General features: G+C 45.1%; 1 protein-coding gene across 1 annotated transcript in view; it reads right to left on the bottom strand.

Moving 5' to 3' along the window:
* Positions 1 to 27625, bottom strand: part of LOC147685423 (syntaxin-binding protein 4-like) — a 986001-nt gene that overhangs the window by 503185 nt on the left and 455191 nt on the right. Inside the window, exon 12 of the mRNA XM_086939786.1 lies at positions 11078 to 11174. Coding sequence (XP_086795912.1) covers positions 11078 to 11174 — 97 coding nt within the window. The remainder of the gene's footprint in view (positions 1 to 11077; positions 11175 to 27625) is intronic.

Genomic DNA, 27625 nt, shown 5'->3' with positions numbered 1-27625 from the left:
ATGGCCAAAATTTATCAACCTTTTCTCCAGTTTTCGTGGGAAAACCCCCTATATCAATTCCAAGCACTCCCTCGAGATCTCTGGATTTTCTTGGTTTCACCGTAGATGCCTCCATATGTCTTCTTCTTCTCCCTTCCAAAAAATGTTCAAAAATCAGGAAAGAGATAAGACATGCCTTGAAACAGCAGACCCTTCCCCTGAGGGTACTAGCCAGATTACTCAGCCTCCTCTCCTCTTCCATTCAAGCGATCTTTCCTGGACCCCTAAATTATCATGCCCTGCAAAGGATAAAAGGGAGAGCCCTATGGTCTGGTCTCCGGTACGAAGATCGGATTACCCTAGATCAAGAGGCCAAATCGGAACTAACATTGTGGCTAGACAACCTAGATGCTTGGAATGGCAAAGCGATCTTTGGCTCAAAACCAGAGTTTTTCTTAGAGGTAGATGCATCCCTCCATGGATGGGGTGCTTGCCTTCTGGATCAGAACACAGTGGCATCTTATCGCAAGAGGAGTCCTCTCACCATATACATTTTGTTAGAGTTAACAGCTGGCCTTTATGTCTTGATGAGCTTCAAACATTCCCTCCAGGGCAGATCAGTTATCCTAAAGATGAACAACATGTCCACGGTTGCCTACATCAACCGCCTGGGAGGTACCAAATCTGCGGACCTTTCCAATTTAGCAAAGAAACTTTGGATGTTTTGTCTGGAGCACAAAATCGCCCTCAAAGCAGAATATCTTCCAGGGAATACGAACACCTCTGCAGATTGGAACTCCAGATTTCTTTTAGATCACAGCGATTGGAAACTCAATGTTTTTGTTTTCAGGACCCTGAACAGGATTGCGGGTCCTCTAGAGATAGATCCATTTGCGAGCAGACTGACATTTCAAATGGAAAAATATTTCAGCTGGATTCCCTATCCAGGAGCTCTGGCAGTGAACGCATTTCTCTAACCCCGGTCAGGAGTAAAAGCTTATGCCTTTCCCCCCTTTGCCATGATTCAAAAAGTCTTACAGAACGTGAGGCAGGAACAGTACTACCTTGTATTAATAACTCCTTTCTGGCCAACTCAGGCATGGTTCCCCGCCGCTCTGGAACTATCATACCACCCTCCTTTCCTGATTCCTTCCCTAGAATATCTTCTAACAGACCTAGATGGAGAATCTCACCCCCTAATTCTGACAGGGAATTTGAACCTTCTTGCTTGGAGAGCGTTAGGAGATCCAACTAAGTCTCAGGTCTTTCATCAACAGCTGCTATTCTCCTCAGAGAGTCCTGGGCACCAGGCACTCACTACAGATATAACACCCTTTGGAGATGCTGGGTTCTTTTGTTCCTTGAAAGGAACTTGGATTCCTTACAGGCACCTATTGTTGACATAGTAAATTTCCTTGTAGAACAATTTGATAAAGGTCTCAGCTATAGAACTATCAATAGCTATAGAACTGCCATCTCTGCTGGCCATACTCTTGTCAATGGGAAAACGGTAGGTAAAAATGTCATGGTCTGCAGAGTAATGAAAAGCATAAGGCCTCCTAAACTAAAATATGAGAGTCTCTGGGACATTAACCTAATTCAGGACCTTTTCATTAGCTGGCCTGATAATACCCAAATAAATAGGAAAAATCTTTCTATCAAGCTTGCAACTTTACTATGCCTTATCGCCTGCCCTAGAGTTTCTAATGTTAAAGCCTTAGAGGTTTCAAATAGATCATATAACATTGTTGGTGTTAAATACGAAATATATAGACGTTCCAAAACCATGTCTGATTCTACCTTCTATCCTCGATTTGATCCTTGCTCAAAACTTTGTGTAGTTGATTGCATGAGAGAGTATGATCAGAGAATGTCTGTTTTTTCGCCCCCTGGTGTGAAACAATCACTCATATCCTTTGGCAAACCCCTTAAAACTATTTCCTCTACATCCATTGCTAGATGGGTTAAAATTGTCATCAACTTAGCAGGCATTGATTTAACAAAGTTTCAGGCTTACTCCCTTAGAGGTGCTATGGCCAGTAAATCTCCTTGGTCTGGAAGTAAGTTGGACGACATCCTTAAAGCGGCAGATTGGTCGAATGCTAGCACCTTTGCTCACCACTATTGCAAACCTTTCGAACATATGTCTAATGTAGTCTTGCAAAGCTACCAACATGCATAATGTAGCCTCCGTTCTTGTAATGAAATTGTGATTCCCCTATTTTCATGTCTAGAGAATCTGGATTTCATTAAAGACATGGAGGCTGACATTATCCCACCCTTCCCATCCCTTGGGTATTTTACTTGACAATGTTTACTTGCTTATACTTTTAAACGTTTAGAATTTTAAAATAGAATTCCTATGTCTTTGCTTATTTTAAGTATTTTATCTTGTACTTCTTTTTGGGTAACATTTATCTTTACCTCTCTTTCTTTTTTTCCAGGTAATTGTTATGTTTTCCCTTTAAGTATTTCTTTGGAATTGTTTTTATCCAAAGTTCTGTTGTCTGCAGGATTCCTTTCCTAGCAACTGTGTGGTCAGTTGCTGGGGAAGAAGTCCTGTGTAGGTTGTGTCCTACCTTGCTCCTGTGCTTTCTACAAATAAATATACTTATTTCAATTCCTGTGTGGAGTCAACTTAACAATCTTGGCGACGATCTACTGAAAGCACTAGGAAATCCAAGAACCCTGATTCTGAACAAAGAAGAATTCATCGTTTTTTATTCCTAATTTAAATGGAAATAAAATAAAAAGGAATTCTTTGTGATTCTAACGATTGAAAAGAGAAGATTTTCATCTCACTGAATATAAGAAGAATTTAATGATAATCTTCGTTGGAATCGTATTTGTTACCAGTTGAGAAAAAACGCCTCGTAGTGAGTAAAAGAATTCTTTTAAAATTAGACAAACTCTATTTTCTTTAAATGTGCATTAATTCAATAGTGACTCTTGTTTTCATATTTTGCGCAATTATCTGTAAAGATTGCTTCAATCGGACGGAAGATTTATTTAATGTGCATCTTTCAAAACTGTGAAGCGGTTACCTTCAGCGCGAACTCTGCCTTCTCACGCGCTTCTTATGCTTCTGTCTCTGTCTCTTCTGCGGCTTGTGAGGTCATTGTGTCATACGCACAATACAAGCAGCGTGTTATGGTAGCGTGATGACAAAATACGAACGGCGGCCATTTTAAATCACCATAGCAACGTTTACAGTAACCCGAACGAGCTCAGAGAACGGATTACACCGCTGATTCCGATTAATTCAGAAGAGTTTGTTTATTTATTTAAGAAAACGCTTATTTTTAACTAGATTTCATTCAGAATTAAAATAATTAATATACATTTATTTTCTTCAAGTTCAGAGCGTTTTGGAGGAATATCTATGATGAGTGAATCATCGTGTTAGTCATCAAGTAAGCCCCATTTCTTCATTATTTAAAAACTTTACTACAGTAACTGAGGAACTATTCAATTTATATTTTCAAGCGTTTTGTTTTGGAAATTATAATTTAACATGGCTTCACAAAACTTCACTACACAATCACCACAAGCATTTGGCCATCTGGTATTGAACCGTGTATGAAGTGGCTACAAAGGAAAGCTTATTTTCTAAACTTTATTGACACCATTGATGAAGATGGTAAAATGAAACCAGAAGGGAAGAAGAAACTATTTTTACACTATTTAGGTGCTGGTGGTCTTAAAATTTATGAAGAAATGTCAAAATGTAGCGGTGGTGGTCATTTTAATGTTTTCGATGATATTTTGAAAGACTTTGATAATCACTTTTCTCCTAAAGTATGTATAGATATTACGCGTTACAAGTTTTTTCGCAGGAAACAACAACCTGGGGAAAGCACTGATGTATATGTTGCTGAACTCAAAAAAATAGCAGACGATTGTAAATTTGACCATCTTCAAGAACAGTTCATAAGAGATCAAGTGGTAATGCATGCTTCGGATCCATCCATTCAAGATAGACTTTGGATTAATGGTGATTCAGAGCTTAAAGATGTTTTAGCCATTGTCAGAAAGGCTAAACTTTCAGGCCGTAGTGCAAAACCAATTAAAAATGAGGAGAAAACTATTCTTGATCAAAAACCTACCACTGAATAAACTGTTTCCAAAGTTCAAAGCAAATCTAATTATAAACAAAAATATCAATTGAAAATTAAACCTAGTGATGTCAAAAAGAAGGATAATTTAAAGTGTTTCCGGTGTGGTAGCAATCCACACTTGGCTAATTATAATCTAAGTCCAGCAATTAAGGAGAAATGCTCGAATTGTGGGTTAGTTGGGCATTATTCCAGAGCTTGCAATAGAGTCAAGAGTAAAAAAGTGAAAGTCATTTATGATTCTTCTTCAAGTGATGAAGAGGACTTGGTTAAAAAGGTCATGCACTGTTCTGTTGAGGATGAGTGTGTTAAGAAAGTGATACATTGTTCAGTAGAAGATGAATGCATCCAAAGACCTATTGAAAAGGTTTATATATTTAATATTAATGATTCTTGTAAGAGGAAAATTCTCAAAAAACTTATTTGCAATATGCTAATTGTTGGGGTTCCAATTGATATTTACGCTGATTCAGGTTCCCCATACACTATTATCAATGAGAATGTCTGGAATTCTGATTTTGCAGGTTATCTTGGAAATGATCTCTACACCCCAGACATTTCCCCGGAGGGATATTCAGGGGGAAAGATAAACATGATCGGTTTGTTTCAAACCCTTGAAGTTTAGGTTCAAGGGTAGGGAGTCTTTTGGGAAATTATATGTGGCTAAAAACGGACCTTCTGTTCTCGGATGGAGAGATCAAAGGGATTTGGATAATATATTGAATCCTAACAGTCCCAATCCTGTTTTAGTTGTCAATGATGGTGTAGAGATTGGTGAATCTATGCTTAAAAAATTTCCAAAAGTCTTTAGTGGTAAAATTGGGACTTTTCAAGGGTTTTCTCATCACATTGTTCTAAAGGACAATGCCAATCCTAAAACTTTTAAAGCCAGGAATATTCCAATTTTAGTACGAAGTGATGTAGAAAAATAATTGGAAAAATTAGTTAAAGAAGATATCATCGATCCAATTGAGTCCTCCAATTGGATTTCGCCAGTTGTAATCGCAAGACGTGCCAATGGCAAGATCCGCCTTTGTGTAGATCTTCGTCATTTGAACGAGAATATTGTAATAGATAAATTTCCCTTACCGAAAATTTCTGAAATGCTATTCTCAGTTAATGGTGCAAAAAAAATTCCACAATAGATCTTTCTGCTGTGTACCATCAGATTTCCCTTGACAATGATAGTAGGCAACTTACAGCATTCATTACTCCCATGGGGTGTTTCCAGTTCAAAAGAATGCCATTTGGATTGGCGTCCACAGCCGCCATTTTCCACCGTATTATGCATCAACTTTTTGGAAAACACCCTAAAGTAAAAAATGTTCAAGATGACATTCTTGTATATGGAGAGGATAAAAATTTCCCAGTGTCCGGCTGTGTGCTTCTCCTATGCTCTCAGTTATATGCGCCACAGCAGTTTTAATCTCCTAGACCCCCTACAAAATCCCTGTATTCAGCTCAGAGGAGCTTTGTCTTGATATTGGGTAAGTGTTGTTTTCCAGTACTGTCCATAAACTCTAATTGCCCCAATAGGCTTGTCAGCATGGGTTTAGCAATTGTCTAGAATTGCCACTACCATTCCTATGGCAATATTTTCCCCCTTCAATGGAGGTATATGCTGATCTGTGCACGTTCAAAATCCTGTCTTTGCCCTTGTCAATTGATGTAGACAAATCTCTGTGAGTGGGTATTCAAATTTAGCTTTGCCTCCAATATAAACTGAGTGAACATGTGGGAGCACTCACGTACCAGTTATTTTAGCTATTTGGTCTGGTATCTCATCATATTGTTGCTCTAATCACCAGACAAGAAGTCACCCAAGCCACACTTTCAGAAAGGCCCAGCAGCTCCCATACAGAAAGCGCCCCAGTCCCAATTTCGAAAAATTCAGGCCTTCTAGTCTGTGCAAGCTGGATGGAACCCTAAAATGATTTGTTTCAGATGGTCCTTCCCTGCCAGGAGGCCTGGCCAAGTGTGGCAAAACCACCCCTTTTAACCCAACAGTTCACTTCAGTTTTAGTTTGCTACGCAGTCTGTGTGGATTCAGGCAAGGGTGAATCCACAATGGAAATTTCCAGTCCCATCTTTATTTTGTTTGGTTTCTCAAAGTGATACAATTTCCTTGGTTCAGCTCCCACAAGGCAGGACTGCGGTTGGGGGTTCTCTCATACAGCAAGCAGGATCAGGCCAATCTTTTTGTCTGGGCACTCTGTCTGCAACCTGTCGACTTCATGACACCTTATGTTTTTAGGGGCTTTGGAGTTCGCTGTGGGCTGTGCGCTGTGTGAGGGGCTACCGCGATCGCGGACGCCATCTTGGCTTGGGTTCCTAGCCGAGCTCACTTGGTAGCCACTCCCACCACGCTGCTCCCTACTTAGCTGCAGTTCCGGCCCTCGGCGAGGTGATAGCGATTGACCCGGTGGCAGTGGGTCTCACCTGGCACTGCCGAGGAGCTGTGGACACAGTTTCCGATTTTTAAATCTCATATGCTGCTGAATGCGAGTAGCTGCAATTTTTAATTGTTACCTTGTATATTTTTTTCCTTAACCCCCGTGCTCAAAGTTAACAGGTCTGGCTAACTATACTTACGTTTTTAGGGGCTCTGGAGTTCGCTGTGGGCTGTGCGCTGTGTGAGGGGCTCCCGCGATCGCGGGCGCCATCTTGGCTTGGGTTCCTAGCCGAGCTCACTTGGTAGCCACTCCCACCACGCTGCTCCCTACTTATACGGGCAGTATGTGTCAGCGCAGCGGACGAGCGCAGCGGGCGCGACGAAGGCGCGCCGGAGTTGCGCCTGAGTTAAGCCTGTCTGCGCCCGTCCGCGGCTGGCCGGGGCCAGGGGCCTGTCACTCTGCCCCAGAGATCATCAGATACCCCCCGGCGGCCATGCTCTCTCTCTGGCACTTGTGTCCTCCTCCCTCCACAGTGATAGAGCGCATCGCCTCTCTTGGGCTATGCAGCTTTCCCTCTACACTTTCACGCCCTGATGTGTTATCCCACCAGCTGTCTGATGCCCCACCTCCCCTTGCTCACCTGTCATCTAGTCTCGACTCCATCCATCCTTGCACCTCCTGTAGCCCCCAGCCCACCACCACCGCGATCCTCCTTAACACCAGGTCTGCTGTCGGGCATCAGCTTGAGCTTTTCCACCTGCTCGACTCCCGCCAACCCGACCTACTGTTTCTTACGGAAACTTGGTTTAGGGATGATTCCCTTCCGAGCCTCTTAGCCATGCTGCCCCCGACCTACTCGGCCATTAGAATGGACCGCTCTGGGGGAAAGGCAGGGGGAGGCGTCGCCCTGATTACCCGCTCTGATTTTCACTTTCAGACACTACCTTTTTCCCCTATTCCCGCTGTGGACTGTCTAGTAGTCCGTTCTACTTCATTCGGGGTTCCCTTGACTTGTGTACTTATTTATCGTCCCCCCTCAGTCCACCCCCCAATTCCTTACTTCTATTGAGGACCTATTGGCCACCTTAGCAGTGAACAATTCGGCAGTCTTGGTTCTCGGGGACTTAAACTACTGGCCGAATGACCCGGCTGAGGACGCCAGATCTAAGGAGTTCACGGCCCTGCTCACTAGTCTCAATTTCCTTCCCCAGCTTGCTGTACCTACCCACATCCAAGGTCATCAGCTTGACCAAATATGGACCCTCAATATCCCAACCAACTCCCCCACTACCTCGCCCTGCCCCTGGTCAGATCACTCCCTTATTTCTTTTGCACTGGACTTGGACGGCCGCCAAAACCTCCCTTGCCCAAAAACACCTGGGTCAGAAAGTGGGACAAGGCTGACCTTCCCGATGTTTGCTCTTCCCTTGCTGCATCTAGCCCTGAGCTTAGTGATCTACCCCCTCCTGCCCAGCTCACAGCTATCAATAACTGGCTGCTAAAGGCGTGTAACAGCTTTGTTCCCCTTAAGAGAGTGGCTATTAAACGCGCCCATGCTGCCAACAGATGGTTCACTCCCTTCCTCAGGGACAAGAAGTTGGCGGCGCGCAGAGCAGAACGAGCGTGGCGTCGTACCTATTGTCCCCTTCTCAAACAAACTATTGCCTGGTACTCAACGAATATAAAAGGGACATATTAAAAGCAAAAACTGAGTATTTCCCTGATAGAATTCTGGCAGCGGAAAATCAATCCAAGGAAATATTCGCCACAGTACACGAGCTTGCTGCCTCCGACAGGGTGATTTCTAAAATCCCCCCTTCTCAATCACTCTGTAACTCCCTTAACTCCTTCTTTATTGAGAAGGTAGCTCTCATTAAGGCCAACATCCCTCCCGCACTCCTGACATCGATCACTGTTCACCCGCTCCCCGTTGCTCCTTTCCTCACCCAGCTTCCCCCTTTGACACGAGAAACCCTCCTTCCCTTACTGACCCGGGTAAAATCAGGTTCACCCCAGGACATCGGACCGGCATTTGCCCTGAAAGAGATCTTTTCCAGCTGTTACTCCCCTCCTCTCACATTAATCAATCACTCCCTAAAAACTGGCATCGTCCCAAATGCCCACAAATCAGCAGTCATTATTCCGATCCTAAAAAAGGCAGGTGCCGATCCAACTCTGCCGGCTAACTACCGTCCCATTTCCCTTCTCCCTAACCTGGCGAAGGTCTCAGAGGCTCATGTTACCGGGACTCTGAGCTCCTTTGTGGAGTCCACTGGCCGCCTTTCCTCTTGTCAGGCAGGTTTTCGCCCGCTGCACTCAACCGAGAAGGTGGTAGTTTCGGTGATGGACAAATTGAGGGAGGGCATTGACATCTGCCTCCCCCAGGCCCTGGTCCTCTTAGACCTGTCCGCCGCGTTCGACACGGTGGATCATGACATTCTGTTGACCCGTGTCGAGGCGGCGGGCATTGGGGGCACGGCCCATGCCTGACTCCGGTCCTTTTTAACGGACAGGGAGCAGGCCGTCCATCTGGCAGACTTTGCTGCCCCTCCTCGCAGAGTGACTTGCGGCGTTCCCCAAGGCTCCTCCTTGTCTCCCCTGTTATTTAATTTATACATCTCACCCCTCATTTTTTCTTTACAGCAGATGGAGGTCTCGGTGTTCAATTACGCCGACGACCTCCAACTCATCTTTAACCTCTCCCACTCCCCCACCTCTGCCCAGAACTTCCAGAGGGTGATGCTCTTCATCCAAGACTGGATGAACTGCAACCACCTCAAACTGAATCCCGACAAAACCGAACTAGTTTTGACTGGGAGTCGTTGCAGTCCTTGGTCCCCTTCCTTCTGGCCCCACTCACTTGGTCCCCCTCCCCTCCCGGTTCCTAAGGTCAAAACCCTAGGCATCTTTATCAACTCCCAGCTCTCTCTTCACACGCAGGTTCACTCAGTGGTGTCTTCCTGTTTCTTTTCCCTTCGCACCATTCGTAAGGTTTCCCGTTTTTTTTCTGCTCCCGCCCTTAAGTTCATTCTCATGGCCATGGTGCTATCGCGCCTTGACTATGGGAATGTGGTCTACAATGGCGCCCCAGACTACCTAATCCGCCGGCTTCAACTGATACAAAATCAGGCCGCCCGCCTGATTTACGGTCTCCCTAAATTTCACCATGCCACCCCTCTGTTGCAATCTTTGCACTGGTTACCGGTGAAGGAGAGGGCTCTTTTCAAGTTGGGCTGCATTACTTATCAGGCTAGGTCAGGGACTGCCCCCGCTTTCCTCTGTGAAGCTATATCTTCCTATCTTCCGGCCAGAGAGCTCCGCTCTTCTCACCAGGCCCTCTTGTCAGTTCCCCGCTTCAGGAAGCAGAAGTCCGGGGGGACGAGATTTGCGGTTCTAGCTCCATCTTTTTGGAACTCGCTCCCTTTTGCCCTCAGAGCTTCTGCTTCCTATCCGGAATTTCGTAAACATCTCAAGACCTTCCTGTTTTCCAGATCCCTAGCAGTCTAGCTTTCCTCTCTGCCTCCACTGGTTCACCGCCGCCTAGCGCCATGAAACCGTCCCGGTATAAGCGCGCTTAATAAATATGTTAAAATTCAAATTCAAAATTCAATTCAAATTTAAAGGCAGCACCCAATGGCACAGTTTCTAATTGCTGGCAGTACTCATCAGCGGAACCTACTCAGCAGCCTCCTCAACCATGTCAAGAGAAACAGGGCACAGCTCTGCACCACAAAACCTCCTGCCCAGACATCAGCTCTAGGGTTATGGGTTATCACACTGCAGATCTCTCACCTCTCTTCAAGTTCCCTTTCTTCCATCATCAAGCCCCCCCTCTCAGTGGTCAGCCAGGTCTGTGGTCTGGAGCCCAACTATGAGGCTGCTTTTTAGACCATGCAGAGAAGCCTGCTAATCTCCAAGCAGGAGCATCACGTCTCATGCCCTCAGGAACAAGCTTGGCCCAAGTCTGGAAGGAGAAATGAGGAGCGATGGGCAGCACTCAGGGTACTGCTTCAAAGAAGTGTTTTAAGGTCACCAGAAATATTTTCCTTCTCTTGCATTTGGATCTCTTATGCTTGTTTTACAAGCATGCCTTGATCTATCTGTTTCATTTTTGTATCAGGATTTTGTTGGAAACAATGGGATTCTGGTTGAATGTTCCTAGATCACATCCATTCAACTATCTGTACTAGACATAACTAACCTTTGATTACATTGTCATGTTATGCATAGTGATGCTAGAAAGAGCCCTCTCTCAACAGCACACACATATGCACAGACCCACAAAATACCCACATTATGTTTAGGAACTGAGTTAGAGGAGTCAGTTTTCAAGCAGACTTTATGGAGACACCCACAAGTAGATTGACAATACCAACACCATGTTCATGCAGAGCCATATAGTGATCAGGCTGTAGTATATCATCACACACAGTACAAAGACTGACGTACACACATACACAAATACACACACATTCCAGAAAAATGCAATGAGACTGTTTTTCAGAAGTCCAATATCTCTGAGGAAGACACTTATGCATACATGCATCCTTAACAGTCAATGCACCCGATATACATATGCATCAGAATGACCTCCAAATGTTACAGTTCCATGTAGATCAGGCACCAGACAATGGTGCAGCTCTCTCCTTTTCCCTTCTGATACATCCAGACCAAGGTACTGCAGGACCTGTAAGAAAAATATCAGATGTAAAGTGAACAACACAATAAAAAGCTGGATATTTTTACATCTTAAGGATATAATGTGCCACCCCTGTCTTCTTGTCTCAGAAATGTGGGCAAAGTTAAATATTCACTAGTCTCACAACACCATTATTTGCTGATATGGAGTCAGATCCACAAACGTGTGACATATATTCCAAGCAAAACATTTTTACCAGAACACACATGCAAACATGACTATGGAGAAATGGGGAGATTCTGAAAGTCCAATAGAGTGCTTAACTTGTAAAATAATATGTACTGGTGTCCTTTTCGTTTTCTTAGTAGACCCCTGACCATTGGTGGCAGGAGCCCACTCCAACTCCTAGCACCACTCACAGCAGAATGAATACTGCTCATATAAGCTACATTGCATTACAGCTATTTTTTGTTTTACAAAACGTTCTGTTTTTTTCACATTAAACAATCACACATTGCAAATATCAGTTTATGCATTCAGACTACAGAGTACATCATACCTATTGATACCACCTTCATCTAATTCAGAGGCAGTAACTCTGTCCTCCAGCCCCAACCTTTCCTTTATTAGCAAAAAATAGGGGGCAACCTGTTATTCCTGGGAACCTATGTACCTAAATATAAAGTGAAACAAGGGTCTTCTTGGATAGGCTAAATAACATTAGATTACAAATAAGTAAGTAGGCATTTACAATGACTTATACTGAACAATCAGTATTCACATTTCTATTGAAGTAATAATAGAAATACAGTAAGAATTAGGTGTTCCATAATATAGTGCAGTATTTAGAACTTGGCAAAAAATGTATGAAAAAAGGTGTGCCTTGGTTAAATAAGCTGTAATACAATTGATGTTATCTTAACACAGTCTCTCCTTGCAGTTTAGGCTTCTGGTTTGTTCAGTCCACACATAGCCATGTTGACATTTTGACCCAAGAACATTATTTATGATCGGGGGCCTTTATCAGGACACCGACAATGCAGAGTCCCCTAAGTAATAGCGGGGGACACACTGCCACTGACCTGGGTGTTGTGGGGGGAGCCGAGGAACATCGCAGCCTTCCCGCGCCATTCCCGCTGTTCTAGCCAGCTTCTCTGCGTTTCTGACGTTTGCCGCATCAGCCGCTGGACATCGCGGAACGGAGGAACGGGGACTACATCCCCCAGCGGCCCCTTCGTGACAGGAAGTCGCGCACGCCCTGTCCCGCCCCCGGAGGTGCTCTTAGACCAGCGAGAGCCCTGGGGGAGTGGGGGACACACTGCCACTGACCTGGGCGTTGTGGGGGGAGCCGAGGAACATCGCAGCCTTCCAGCGCCATTCCCGCTGTTCTACCCAGCCTCTCTGCGTTCCTGACGTTTGCCGCATCAGCCGTTGGACATCGCAGCATGGAGGAACGGGGACTACATCCCCCAGCGGCCCCTTCAAGACAGGAAGTTGCGCACGCCCTGTCCCGCCCCCGGAGGTGCTCTTAGACCAGCGAGAGCCCCGGGGGAGCGGGGGACGCACTACCACTGACCTGGGCGTTGCTGAGGAACATCGCAGCCTTCCAGCGCCATTCCTGCTGCTCTAGCCAGCCTCTCTGCGTGCCTGACGTTTGCCGCATCAGCTGCTGGACATCGCGGCACGGAGGAATGGGGACTACATCCCCCAGTGGCCCCTTCGCGACAGGAAGTCAAGCACGCCCTGTACCGCCCCCGGAGGTGCTCTTAGACCAGCAAGAGCCCCCGCGTCGCGGGACATGCGCGGGCGGCGCCGGGCTAAGCCCGGGCAAAGGGCGGGCCATCTGTGGCCGTCAGGGGCAGGAGGAGGCAGGGCTGGGCCACCCCTCTGACATTGGACTATGGGTAAGCGCAAGAACACCACAAACTCTGAGGAGGGGGGCAAGAAGGCTAAAGTACCGAGACACTCAGAGTCTATTATTTCCTATCTCACATCTCCGGTGGGGGCTTTGTCTTAGGAAATAGCTACAGCCCAACAAGAGCTGGGCTTGTTATCTCCCACACTTACTAGCCTGCACACTACCCCAGACATTGCCCTGGCCTCACGTATCCTACTAGAACCAGAAGTGACAGTCTTAAACTCCATCCCCTGCGCTGGTAATACTATCTGCCCAGTACAAGCCCGCTCACCTGTCACGACTCTGCAAAGTCAGCCTCAGGGGCTTGGGCTTGAGAAGAAAAAAGCTACCACTAAAAAGGAAGAAAAAGCCTAAGAGTGCGAACACATTTGAACATTTGGACATGGAGAATTTGATTGAGCACTTAGAAGCGCTTTTTGTTGCTCGTATTGAACCCTTGTTAGTGGGAATAGCGAGAAACATTGTCGACACCATGAACACTTGCTTTGCTGGCCTCCTAAAGAAATGTGCTCTAATTGACAATTTGGTTAAGAAACTGGACTCTGTTCCGGACTTAACAAGGGGGTCAAGAGTTGCGCAGACATTACCTCACATAATGCAGTAAGTCTAACGGCCCCACCATTGCTAAGTGAGGGAAGGATTGTAGAGACTCCCATGGCACGGGCTCTTAGCAACCCCCTAAGTAGTGCCCCTAATCCCCAGCCAACTTCGGAGATATTGACACGCACCCTGAGAATCACTGCCAAACAACCAGCATAAGGGCTAAGGCGTGTCAACTACACTTAGATCTGCCCCCGGACGCTGCACCTTTAGTTGCTGTGTTCATAGGGGTTCCGGGGCTAGCAATTGGGGAGTTAGAACCCACAACGGCACTAATACAAAAAGCCAGCCAATGGTGTGCTGACACTAGTAGTGGTGGGACAAACATTGCTAACAGGATCATAATGGCTAGGAGGGTGGGCTGGATTGGCTACTGCCCCAGGAACATGAAGGGTGACTGCGTCATAGTTAAGTTTGACAGTCCGAACCTGGCGGATAGCCTGTTTTGGGACGGTTCAGCGATCAGAGACACTGGGAATATGAGACCGGTCCCCTTGGGATTTTTTTATCTGCCGTCAGGCAAACAACACTCACCTGCAGACCTACATCTTAGGTCATGTCACTCGGCCATGGTAGGGAGCGGTTGGAGGCTAAGAGTCTATCCTTGGCCCGTTCCACGGCTGCACTGATGGATTTCTCGAAAAGACTAGGGGCTAGACCAATGGAGGCCCTCTTGAAAGCTTATAACAGCAAATGTATCCCTATCGCTACCTATGGGTCAGCCATGTTGGGCTATGTAGATCAAGATAACACTCAGAGGGTAGAAAATGGGCTCTTAAGACAATTTCTTTCTGTCCCGAAGTCCTCTCATACCTTTTCTATCCATTCTGAGGAGGGCTTGACTTATATAACTGATAAATTGAAATTGGCCCCCCTAGTATTTTGAGCTACAACATGGCTTAACTCAGAATTAACGCTGAATCACGCAATCTTGTCAGATGTTTTGGCCATGGATCATGCCAGGAGAATACCCTGGATGACCTACCTAAAAAACACGTTCACTCATCTGGGGAGACCTGAACTTTTCTTTTCTCCGTCTAACATCAGGAGAGAGGACGTCAAATGGATTAAGAGCAACTTCACGGAGAGGGCTTGTTTGGCGGGAGGAGAGGGAACTAGCGAAACCCTCAGTAAGATCACATCTAATGCTAATTGCTACCCCTTCTCTCGAACCTTACCTCAAAATTGTCACCAAACACCTACACAGATTCTTACTGACAAAGTTTAGGTTTAATTTGATCCATCTCTCACTAGGCTGTTATCAATCATGGGCCAAACCAGAAGAAGCTCCTCCGTGTGATTGTGACAAATTTTCCAACCAAGATACCATGCATTTTATGATGTTCTGTGGGTTTTACGTCATCCCAATAAAAATATATTTACTATCTGTTTTGAAGGAAGTCGGGTTTATTCAAGTTAGGCCCGCATTCATCTATCTCCAGATGCTGAGCAATACTCGCATTACCTATTGTGTGGCTAGTTTCCTAGCGGCGGCCTTCAGAATTAAAAATAAATACACGCCATCAAACGCACTTTATTAACTTGGGTATTGCTTCTTTGTCGTTATCTTGCGTAATCTGCAGTATTAATGTTTATTTGGACCTAGCACTGACTCTGTATATTAATGAATTGCATCTTGTATGTAAATTTTATGCTTTTTATGATTTAAAAAAAAAAAATCGAATGAAGTGTATTTTGACTGCCTGACTGACTGTAATAGACGACTTATTACAAACAGTGTTTGCAAAACAACAGGGTGACCCCAGACACCCGGGTAATTTACGGAACAAGAGACAATGGTCCCAGTGGATATGAACTTAGAAATAACATTAGAAACTCAATAGGTCAAACCAAAACAAGAGTAATAATGTTAAACATTTTATTTCATGTTAAACAGTGGGTTCTTATGTACAGAAAACTCACATTTGTTAAATACTCTTGTGAAAAGGTGCCCAGGAGGGGATGAAGGGAAATGTGCAGCAATGTGCAAGTGTGAAGGTAAGTGAAAGAGGGAGAACAGGGAACAATATGTACATCCAAATCATCAAGAGCCAAACCAGCCTTATTAAAGGCTAAATCTATTTACAAAATCATAATGTAGGAAAACACAGTGAAACTATCCCTATTGTCCAAAAAGGTAAGCACAAAATAAAGCCGTTGACGTTTTGACCCAGAGTAACATGTAGTTGAGTGGGGTCCTTACAGTAGGCTCTTCATCAGGACCCCGTAGGGGGTACCCTTGAGTCACCGCTGCAGGCGGTAAAATGATGGGGATAAGGCCTACAGGCTCCAGAGTCAGAAAGGGACGTAGTTGAAGTAGAAGGTTTACAAAGGAATCCTCCTGTATTTATTATCTCCTCTTATAATCTGTTTTCAATGTTCCAGGGCCAGGGAAATTAATCCTCCTTAAATCTCTTTCTCAGGATTGTGTCCTTTTCACAGACAATTATTACAAACAGTGGCTCAAATCTAGCTGTATCAAATTGTTTTAACAAGGCTTGTGTTTGGCCTTCTAGGTTAGTGCTGGTTTAGACTGTATATTTCCTTTATTTGAAGGTTGCTCTCAAAGAACGCACACCGGCTACTTTTAATTGAAAAGTACAATTTTGTTTTGCAATGAGGCTATGTTTTTGACTGAATATTAAGTAGAATTAATATAGGTGTCTTATGAGACCTGTATGCAACTGGGAAATCTCTCATAACAAGCTCTCACACTACTGGCCACCTTCTGGAGCATGGTGTGGCAGCAGTAGCTGCTTACTCACTGGATAACTTTCCAATGAGACTCTTGTGCTACTGGACACCCCAAAATGAGATCTAACAACATAACATGTATCTATGGAACCTCCTTCGTCTCACTCTACTGGACACCCTAAAAGGACAGGCTGAGAGCATGATAAGTGCCTCATTTCACCTGGTTACCTATAGAACATCTCGCACACCACACATTCCATTGGACACCCCACAGTGCTGTCTGATGGCATTAGATGTGCCTAATGTGTTCTGCTTACCAAAAGGATATCTCAAATAGAAAGCACATACTGCTGGACACCCTTCATAGAATGGTCTGGCACGTTTGTCAGTATTACAGGTGCCTCATGGGACCATCTTGTCTATAGGACATCCCTCAAATAACAACAGTGGTTTCAGATCTGTGTTCTACTGCACTCTCAGATTGCCTGCATAGTGGCCACTTATAACATTAAAGGCTCCTCACGGGAAACTTTAAAAGAGTTCACAGGCAGGTCTTGTTGGGAACAGTTACATGATAGGACCGAACATGGTGTTGTAAAGAACAAGTACCTTATCTGGTAAAGACAATATCTAGCTGCAGATTTTTTACCTTTGAATTTCCCAGGTGTCAGACAAGATCTGGAAACTTTTGTGTGAGCAGTACCCCTGCGTGCCATTGGGTGGGTCAGTCCGACTCCGCATGATGTCACCAGTGTCATTGGTGGCGGTCGTGACATCGTTGTCACCTATATAGGTGACACCCAGGCACACTGCATCAGTTCCTTTTCACTTTTTCCACACCAAAAGCACAGAGCCATGAAGTGAACTGACTATTGTGTGTCAAAACTAAGGCCCTGTAAAGGGAAACTACCCTAGCCCTATCAATGAGTCTATAGAGCGGGTAGAGACATGGGTGTCTGTAAGGAATCTGCAACTAGATATTGTCTCTATGACATAGTACATTACTGCAGGTAAGTAACTTGTTCATCCGATAGAGGCTTCTAGCTGAAGATTCCTTACCTCTGAATAGATACTCAAGCCATACTTCCTGGCTGTGGCCTGCAGAAAGATTCACTAGACTAAAATGTCCTGCAGGACCGAATGGGCGAAATGCCCATCCATATGGACCTGACTGTCCAGACAGTATATTGTTTAGCAAACGTGTGCAGTGAAGCCCGTGTTGTAGCCTGGTAAATGTCCAGGACTGGGATTCCACGAGCCAACGCCATTGCTGCAGCTTTCCCATTTGTGACATAGCTTTTAAGCCCTTAGGAGTCTGCCTCCGAGTCAGGGCGTAGCAGATCCTAATGTAGATAACGACCCATTGCAAAACGGTTCCCACTGTGGCATGATAAAGGATGTAGCTGGAAACATATGAACAGGTCCTTTTAGAAAACTATTTACAATAGGGAATTTGAAGAAGAAGGATTGGTCCAGCAGCCACAAGAAAGCAGACAGAACAGAAAGATAACACTTGAGAGTACTCAAAGCAGAGCCCTGCTGGACAAGGGTTATAATAAAAAGTAAAATATCATATAGAGAAGCATAAAGTGGGTCAAAAGACCTTTCTGTACAATAATTTCAAACTTTCGTCAACAATTGGCATATACCGTCTTAGTGGGGGGGCTCCTTGCTGCCAAGATAACATTACATATGTCAGGAGGAAGGTCAAAAGCTATCAACTGTTGCCGCTCAATCTCCTCGCAAAGGGGCTAAGAGTTGACAAGTTCGGGTGGAGTACCCTCCCCAGCTGCTATGACAGAAGATCCTCCCAAAAGGGAAGCCTGATCGGTGGATCAAAGCTCATTAGAAAAAGCTCTGGATACCAGACTCTTAGTGCCCAGTCTGGAGCAACAAGAATCACTTGGACCCAGTCATTCTTGATCTTCTTGAGAACTCTGGGCAGAAGTGGTATGGGTGGAAAAGGCGTACAGGAGACCTCAGATCCACTTGTGACGAAAAGCTTTGCAGAGCAGTAGTCACCTTGGAAACTCCAGCTCGCAAAACTGCAGACATTGTGTGTTCTTTTCAGAGTTGAACAGATCTAGCTAAGGCTCTCACCACTGCTGAAAGAGACCTTGCACCACCTTCAACTGGAGACACCATTTGTGATCCACTACGAATCAATGGCTGAGTTTGTCCACTCTGATGTTCAGAGAACCTGCCATGTGTTGAACCACCAGGGTCATGCCATGTCCAGAGGAGTAGAGCCTCCTGACAAGGGGTCCAGGACACCACCCTGCCCTGCTTGTTGCAGTACCACATGGAGGTAGTGTTATCCATGAACACCAGCACCAACATCCCTTTGACAGAGAGAAGAAATGCTTTCATTGCTAGCTGTATCCCTGAAGCTCCAAAAAGTTGATGTGGAGCCCGACTTCACTGGAGACTAATGTCCTCTGATCTTCACCTCCACGAGATGGCCGCCCCATACAAGGGATGACACATCTGTCACTACTGTGTGCTCTGGTTGGGGAAGGGAGCGGGGTCTGCCTCTGACCCAAACACAGTTCACCAAGCACCACTACAGATCCTTTGTAGTTCCTTCTGAGATTTGAGCCATGTCCGAGAGATCCTCCTGATGCAGCACCCACTGGAACTTCAGGTTCCACTGCAAGAGCCGCCATTTGTCATCAGGCATGATTTACCAACAGAATGTGGGCGACCATGAGTCCCAGCAGGCTCAGGCTTATTCTCACTGAAATCCAGGATAGAGGCTGAAACATTAGTATCATAACCTGAATATCCTGGACTCGCTGTTCGGGGGGATAAGCCTGAAACTGCACTGTGTCCAGAACAGCTAAGATAAAAGGGTGCATCCGAGAAGTGAGTCAGGTGTGACTTTGGCACGTTTAAGGAGAAACCCAGCAAATGCAGGAGGTTCTGCGTAATCTGGAGGTGGGAGACTACAACCTGGCGTGAAGGCACCTTCAACAGCCGGTTGTTGAAGTAGGGGAAGACTGATACCTCAAACCTGCACAGATGAGCTGTAACCACTGCCATCACCTTCGTGAACACCTGAGGGGCACTGTTAAGGCCAAAGAGGAGCGCGGTGAAATGAAAGTGCTTGTGGCCCAAATGAAACCACAGGTAACGCCTGTGGATCGGCAGGATGGGGATGTGAAAATACGCATCCGGCAAGTCTGATGCTATCAGTCGGTCTCCTGTTCTAGGGCAGTCATCATGAGCCTCTTGAATTTCTTTTTTTTTTAGGAAGAGATTGACAGTACAGAGGTACAGAGTACGGAGTAGACCTTTGTTCTTCTTTGGCATTATAAAGCAGCAGGAGTAACAACCATTGCCTACTTCTGAAATTGGAATCTTCTCTATAGCTCCCTTGGCCAAGAGTGCTGAAGCTTTCTCTCCGAGTAATAATAGATGATCCTTCGCCAGCTGTTCTTGAGTTGGTGGTAAAGGAGGTGGGAAAGAAAGAAAGGGAAGAGCATAGACATCATGAATGATCTGCAAGACTCTTTGTCCAATGTTATGGCCCTCCAGCGGAGGAGATGATGTTGAATTCTCCCTCCAACTGGAGTGGCATAGTCTTGCAGGACAAAACTAGGAATGATTAGAGGCTGCCGTCGCCGGGGGCTGGGTGGCAGACGACTTCTGGCTACCAATTCCCCGAGGCCAGATTGTACCACATCATCGCACAACTTGGGGAGTTTGCACAAGTCGATTGCTAGGGTTTGGCTAACACGGTTGATAACCCCTTCCATTGACACAAAAGAAGGACTAGCCACACGGTGCTACCGAGAGGTCCATGGATCTGGTCATAGCTCAAGATTCCTTGAACAGCTCCAATTCAAGTATGCCTTCTATCCAAAGAGATGAGTCCCATATGAGGACATGTCAAAGAGGTTTGGCTTGAAATCACCACAGAAGCCAGATGTTCTCAACTAGGTGTAGTGCCGTAAGGCCACCATCACATAAACCACTCTACCCAGCGAGTCAGTCATATCTAAGCCACACCTAATAGTGAACTTTGCGGAATCTCTCTCATCCTTCACTGCCTGAGAGATCAAGGCACGGGCCTCCTCCGGGACCTATGGTAGCCCTTGCTCAACCGCCTCCCATGAGTAGTGCAAGAAACGGCCCAAAAAGCACAAGGTGTTTACCGACCGCAATGCAAGGCAGGTGGAAGATAACATCTTCTTCCCAAGTGCATCCAGCCTCTTGGATTCCCTATAAGAGGAGCGGAGGGAAACGCACCATGGGACGTTGAAGCCTGAACCACCAAACTCTCATGGTCGTGGTGTTGGCTGAGAATACTTGAATCACTCAGTGCAGGGCAATGGTGGCATGCTTTAGTCCTGTCCAGAAGTGCACTGGGAGAGTCCATTCATTAAGAGTCTAACAAAGGGAACAAAGTGGTGAAAGGGACAAACCATTTAGAATCCCGCATGTGAGTTGTGAGGTGGAGGTGGTAGCCTGGCTGATGAGGGGTGATGCCCCGAAATTGGTCCCAGGATGTTTGCTTCCAGTCCAGGGAGGACCTGGCCTGGCAGTTCAGGCTGGAATGCTCCTAAGGGGTCAAGACTGATTTTCATAAGGCAGGGTCTGAACTGGAATGGCTTGTCATGGGGAGCAAATAAACGATGGATTTAGGCAAAGAGATGGGTAAGCCCAGAAGTGGGTCCTGTGCTCTCCATGCCACTGGAGTAAAGCTATGTTATGTTAAAATTATTTTTAGAGCGCACTTACACCAGACGGTTTCATGGCGCTGGTGATGAGGGGTGTTGAGGGGTGATGCCCAAAAGCCAGTCCCAGGATGCTTGTTTCCACTCCAGAGAAGACCTGGCCTGGCAGTTCGAGCTAGACTGTTCCCAAGGTGGAAAAGGGTAAAGATTGATTTGCATATTGCTGGGTATGAACAGGAATGCCATGAGGAGCAAAACAACTATGGATTTAGGCTCGGATCCCCGTACTGGGGTGAATGTTTGACAGTATGCAGCATTCTGTCCATCAATTGTTCCTTTTGTATTTGTCACCCAGAGTGGGATGGAAATGCCGGACGTGGGTCCTGTAATCTCCATGTCAAGGTAACCTGGCTGATGAGGAGTGGTGCCCCAAAACCGGTCATGGGATGCTTGTTTCCAGTCCAATGAGGACCTGGCCTGGCAGTTCAGGCTGGACTGTTCCCATGGGAAACAGGGTCAAGACTGATTTGCATATGGCTAGGTCTGAACTGGAATGGCAAGGGGGCAAAACAATTATGGATTTAGTCCCAGATCTCTGTACTGGGGTGAATGTTTGACATTGTGCAGCATTATGTCCATCAATGGATCTTTTTGCCAATGAAAGATATGCAACTCCTACACCCTGTATCCCTCATTTCCTAAGCACTGATTTACACACTTGTATGAATCATAGCTTATGTTTGTGTATGTGTGATAGAAGGTGCTCTGACATCCTATATTAGAAAGAGTAGGGCGATGAAGGGATGAGGGGCACCGCTGGTGGTTGTTAGAAGGAAATTCATGAAAAAGAAGATGATTGTGGAAGTGTCAACATACATCTCTGTACAGGGTGTCATCAGCACTAAAGCCATCCCTGGATTGCTAAAGTATGTATATATAACCAAGCTATATTGAAAACTGAAAATTTTAAAATGCTCTGTAAATGAGAAGGAATTTCAAACTGGAGGCTAAAAATTGAGGGCCAGATTCACAGAACTAACTTAAGAAAAAATCCTAAACTTACTACTTTTGGTATTCACAGAAATTAGGATTCTCTCTTAAGTTTGTCTTAAGACAGACTTAAGACAGACTTAAGTTAGGATTTTGTCTTAAGTTTGTCTTAAGTCTTTCTTAAGTTTGTCTTAAGACAAACTTAAGACAAAATCCTAACTTCTGTGAATACCAAAAGTAGTAAGTTTAGGATTTTGTCTTAAGTTAGTTCTGTGAATCAACCCCTAAATTGGTATCCTAAGGTTGACTCGCGTAAACAGCAAAAGTACTTCAAATAGCAGTACGAATGATTGGTGGTCTCAAATGAAGCACTAGTATGTTCTGACAGAAAGATAGGGTGCATAAATGGAAGAAACTACAAAGCAGTATGCGGCGCATAGCATATAGTTTTGTTGTTTAGAAATAATGCCTAATTCTTAAAAAGCATCAAACTTCCCATAAAAAAATATTTTAATTTTTGTTTGTAAATTAAAGAAAATATTTAATAAATTGTGTATATGTTTGACATATACTTATTTTTGTAGTTATGCATTTTCTTTTAGCTTTACATCCTAGAAACTGTTTAGTCAGGGGTCCCCAGTTTCCACTAGTGATTCGTTGGGGGCTCCATGGAAGTCAAAAGGTTAAGAACTACTGCTCTAAGTTAAGTCTGACTGCTCTGTGCTGAGTTACAAGAGGGTTGAGCACAGGTTAATTTGGGGTTTGATTGAGCCTTACCATGACAAGTATTGTGGTTGCTGCATGACCAGGTCTCAAATTCCAGTCAACCAGGAACTCAATTTCTCATACCTCCCTACCAACACCCTCCCTCCTATCACCCCTGTTGAGGTTATAGAAAAAGCCTTGAAAACATTGCCTGCTGAAATTTCTCATATTGACATTTCTCAGGCTCTATCAACTTATGCTTAGTAGGTAGTCACAAAATGCAGCTGAATCTATTGAGGAGCCCACAAGGCAAAAAGATCTCAATGACACTGGACAAGCAAGCAGTAATTTTCTATCTGATAGTCTACTGGGAGGCTACAGTTTCTCATATTTTTCTCCCAGTTCATTGTGTTCCCAGGTTAGTTTTCCCATAGTCAGTAATCACCAGGCTTTACCATCCCGTCCCTGCATAGTCGGAAGACTGCCGACTTCCATCTCTGTACGATTAACTGATTAGTTGTTAGCAGCGTGTTAGGTATACGTCTCTAATCAGACAGAAAAAGGTTTAGTATATCAGCAGGTCTGGGCCCCCGTTGCAGGGGTCAGGGTGATTATGGCTCTTAAGAGGATGGATGGGATACTTCAGTGTGCTAGCTTCCTCCACAGAATCGGTCTATCTACTTTGTCAAATGCTGCAGTGAAATCTATAAAGTAGCAGAAGAGTCAGAGTTGTTTGTGTTGGGCAGCTTGCTGACAGGGCAGCTAGTGCGATCATATTGCCAGTAGTGGCTGCTCCTCCATGAAAGCCTGTTTTAGAAAATGGAAGCAGCACATTTTCTACAACCCAAGTTTCCAACTCTTTTAAAAGAATTTGTGCATAAGCTTTTGCCTCTAAGTCTAGCAGGGCTATTTGGCAATCGTTGGTTGCCCCTGAGGGGTCGCCTTTCTTAAATATTGGGCATAGAGTGGGCCCTCTCCAGGCTTCTGGGACTTGCCCTGAACTGAAGGCAGAATTAAAAAGCAGAGTTGAAAGGGCTGCCACTCCTCTGGTGTACATTTAAAGATGCCAGCTGGAAGACTGTTGGGGCCTGCCGCTCCATCCCCTTTCATATCTTTAATGAGTTAATGTGTTTGTTATGTTGAAATTGACTCCAGTTGGCACTCTGGAGACTGTGGGGTGGGCCCTAGTTTTCCAATGCAGGTTGCAATTACGTGGTTCCCGGTAAATTTGCCAGATACCTGCCTCTCCCACCCAGCTTCTGAGAATCAGTTTTCCCTTGTTGGGTTCAGTGCTTTTAGTTTGTTAACATATCTCCAGAAGCAGGCAGATGATCTCTCCTTGAACATCTTATATAGCACTAGCCAGTCTATTTCTACAAGAGCCATCTAGGCTTCCCAGGCAGTTTTTTTATTGCTTTTCGTGAAACTATACCCATTCTTATGTTTTTTACTTGTGGAGTTTGATTTGCATTTGTCGGAGGCTTTTCCTTAGATTTTTCCATTGTAAGTTGATACCCTGGTTATGCTGCTATTTATGGAGGGTGCTTTGTGGTGGCTTAGTGAGGTGGTGATAGCTGCGGGAACCAAGAATGGCATCTAATAATTCTTAAGTCAGTCCGCCCCATTGATTTAAAATCGCCTCCCAGTTAGGATGTTGTTAATTTTGGTCAACTTATTATGCCATGTAAGAACCTGAGCAGATTGTGTGGGATGCCATTTGATTCTCCTGACCAGGGTCTTTGTTTCTGCTCCTGTTGAACTACCTGATGTCTACCTGCTGCTGGGATCCAGAGGTCCAATGTTAAGCCTAAGTGGTTATGGTCACTTTCTTCTCAATTTGTTATTTCGAAGTTGAGCAAGCGGTCTGCCAGGTGAGGGGGTCATCAAAATATAGTCAATTATTAATAAGCCCTTGAATGTGACACAGGACCTGTTTTCAGAGTCGAGCATGACTTCACTTGCTCCGCTGACCTTAGGTAAAAAGAGGCAAGTAATCCATTAGCTTGTTCCTGTTGTTTGTTCATTTGAGTCGTTTTGGGATCTATGCCCAGGGACTTCAAACTAAAATCCCCATCAATCACTGCTTCGTGAGAGGGGTGAGACAGAAGAATCTTTCCTAAACTGGTGAAAAGGCAGTCAGTTTCGCATGATTTCAGGGTTTTTCAGGGGTTAAAATAGGAATTAATGAGAAGCAGTGAGAAGGCCTTCTGACCAAACATTAGCTCGTTTATTAGTACTGCTTGCACCCCCAGTTGTTTTGGTTATGTGGGGTCACCTCAATATTGGCTGTTTGTTTTAAAAAACTTAAAAGGCCCCCTGATGGCCACCCAAGTAATCTTGTTTGTGCGGCAGGTTTGAAGAGTTTGTTAAAGCTGTATGATACTGTGGTTTCAGCGCCCAAGTTTCCTGTAGGCAGATGATGTTGCTGTTTTGTAAGTATGCTCGTCCACATTTCGATGTCAAGGTGGATTTCAGTCCAGCGACACTCCATGAGGTGATTTTCAGCTCATGCTCCTTCGTGGATTTCCAGTCTGCAGACGGGTTGGTTGTGCCAAAGCTCTTGGGGGACGCTAGGAATAGGTTTCATGGGTGCAGCTGTGAGAGCTGGTCAGCAGGCTCCGACCTACGAGATTAACTAACGTTTCTGTGGTTGTTAACATAGGATACTACCAAGGAGATTGATGCATTTGAATTAGTTGGCAGCTAGTCGTGGGTAGCACCCCAGGCACCCTTCAGTATACTGCTGCATTATACTATGGGGTCCTTTAAAAGTAATATATGAGGATATGTTTTGGTGAGTACAGTTTGTGAAGCTCAATACCCCTTCCCTCAAAGATGTGTGCTTCTCTCAGAATGGCATCCCTGATGGCGGTAGACCCCCTTTGCAATTGTGTTCTCTGATTACCCTTTTCCGGGAGTTAGAGCAAATCTTACAAAAATTAGGTCAGTTGATACTAGCTGTTTCATGAAAGGCATGTGTTGTAATAAACTGAGCAAATGTCCACTGTTCAGTGTGTCCAGGGGGCCATTAGACGTAAAATGTAGGATGAATGCCAAGCCTGCCTCATCATTTCCTCATTTCTGTCTACCCCTGACCATCCTAATGTTGTGGTAGTTTCATCTGCCATCCACCACTGTGAAGCGTTGGTTATGGTGCTGGTGTCTCTTAGAAGATCCTTGAACTGAATGTTTATAAGGGAGCTGCTTTGGTATATCGTTCTGACTTTACCCCCAGAGGCATATCCCACAGTTAGGGGCTGGGTCTGGTGGTGTTTTTTCCTTGCTGTCCCAGATTCTGGATTTGAGTAAGTTGGATAGTTACTTAGGGTACCTTTAGTGTCCCCTTTGAGTGGGTCGAGTGCCAGGTTGCCATGAACTTTAGCAGGGGCTCGTAGAGATCTTTCAGCGTTGCCTGGTCAATTGAAGAGTTGAGCCCGATTGCTTATATGCCATTGGACAGGGCGTAAAAGGCATGGTGGTGATGCCTATCTGGTGAGCTGCTCCTTGTTGTACTACTCTTTCTGAGTTGGAAAAAGGGGTAGATTCCTATGTGGATGGTACCCCCTTCATCCAAACTGGTGTTTCCCTGGTGAGCCTTGTTACTTAAGGGAACCTCAGAGTTGGTTCTGGTTCTTGATTGGACATCAGAGGTATTCCAATTTGTGGTTCTTGTTTGTGAAGAGTTTGCCATCTTGGTGGGTGTTACTGTGGTTTCTTGTATGTTTATGACTGACAGGGTGTTTAATTTCATTTTCTTTGGCTCTCCATTCTGTTGCATGGGGGTTTGTGGGGCTATCTTGTGAGCTTATGTTTTCCGTGAGTCCACTAGGTCGTTTGGACTCTCGATTGAAGATCGACAAGAGGTCGGGTGGGATGTGCTTGATGAGTTATACGGCTCAACTATCGGCAATCTGCATGTAGTTTGGTGATGTGTTTTTGAGAGTTTTTTAAACTTCTATTTTGCTCTTCACGAGAATGTAGGCAGGATCAGAAACCCCTCTGAGAGCAAAGGTTTGGGGCCTAGAAGGGGGACTTTTTCATCCATGAACAGATGATCTGTGGGCTCCTGGTGACTAGTAAGGGTCCCTTGTTCAGGCATTACTAGATGGTCTGCTGGTTTGGTTATTGGGGATAGCACTGGATCCTCTATCAAGTGGAAGTCATGATTTGTTGCTGCTTGGTGGACTGATTGTCATTCTCCTGGTGGGATTTCCCAAGCTGCTTTTCCCAAAGCTTGCATTGAATTTGTAATGCTATCTAAACGCGCCTGCAGACTTTCTGGTAGCAAACTCAATTTGTCAATTAGTGAAGAGAAAAGTGAGCCCCCTTCTGTCTGCCCTAATTTATAATTTAAAGATCTTACTCTCAAGACTAAATCTGTTAAGGGTGAGTCGATGGACTGAATTAGATCGATTTGAAGCTCCGTCTTTTCTGATTGCTAGATGAGGGCTTTAGAAATTGTATCTTGTTTGAAGGTGATTGAAGCCAAAGTTGGAATTAGTGGGCTAGTTGGGATAGCTCGAGCTCCACCCCTTGGACAGACAATGTAGGGATTTAAGACTAAGATCCAACTTAGATGCTGGTGTTTGCACTGAGGATGCTTCCATTTGGGATTCTATTTGTGCTTCTAGTGTGCCTAGAAACTGATCTGATAAACTGCAGAGTTCGTTTTCGGATGATCTGCATCTCCTTGATGTCTTAGGCGGTGACTGAAAGGAGGACAATTTGGCACTATTTATTGTCTTGGCTTGTGCCTGAGTTTCCAGGATTGAGAGAAGAGTTGGAGGCAAGGGCGGAGAATGGTTCAAGTGGATTTGAGGGGTTGTCATTTGTTTATTTAAAAGTAAAGTCCCTCCCTTGTGCTGTGCCTCTTGGAGTTTGAGCACCTGTCTATTTTCCCTCTTATCCTTATT

Source organism: Lissotriton vulgaris, chromosome 10, assembly GCF_964263255.1.
Source record: "Lissotriton vulgaris chromosome 10, aLisVul1.2, whole genome shotgun sequence".
Classification (NCBI taxonomy): Eukaryota; Metazoa; Chordata; class Amphibia; order Caudata; family Salamandridae; genus Lissotriton; species Lissotriton vulgaris.
This window is presented reverse-complemented; position numbering and strand designations above follow the sequence as displayed.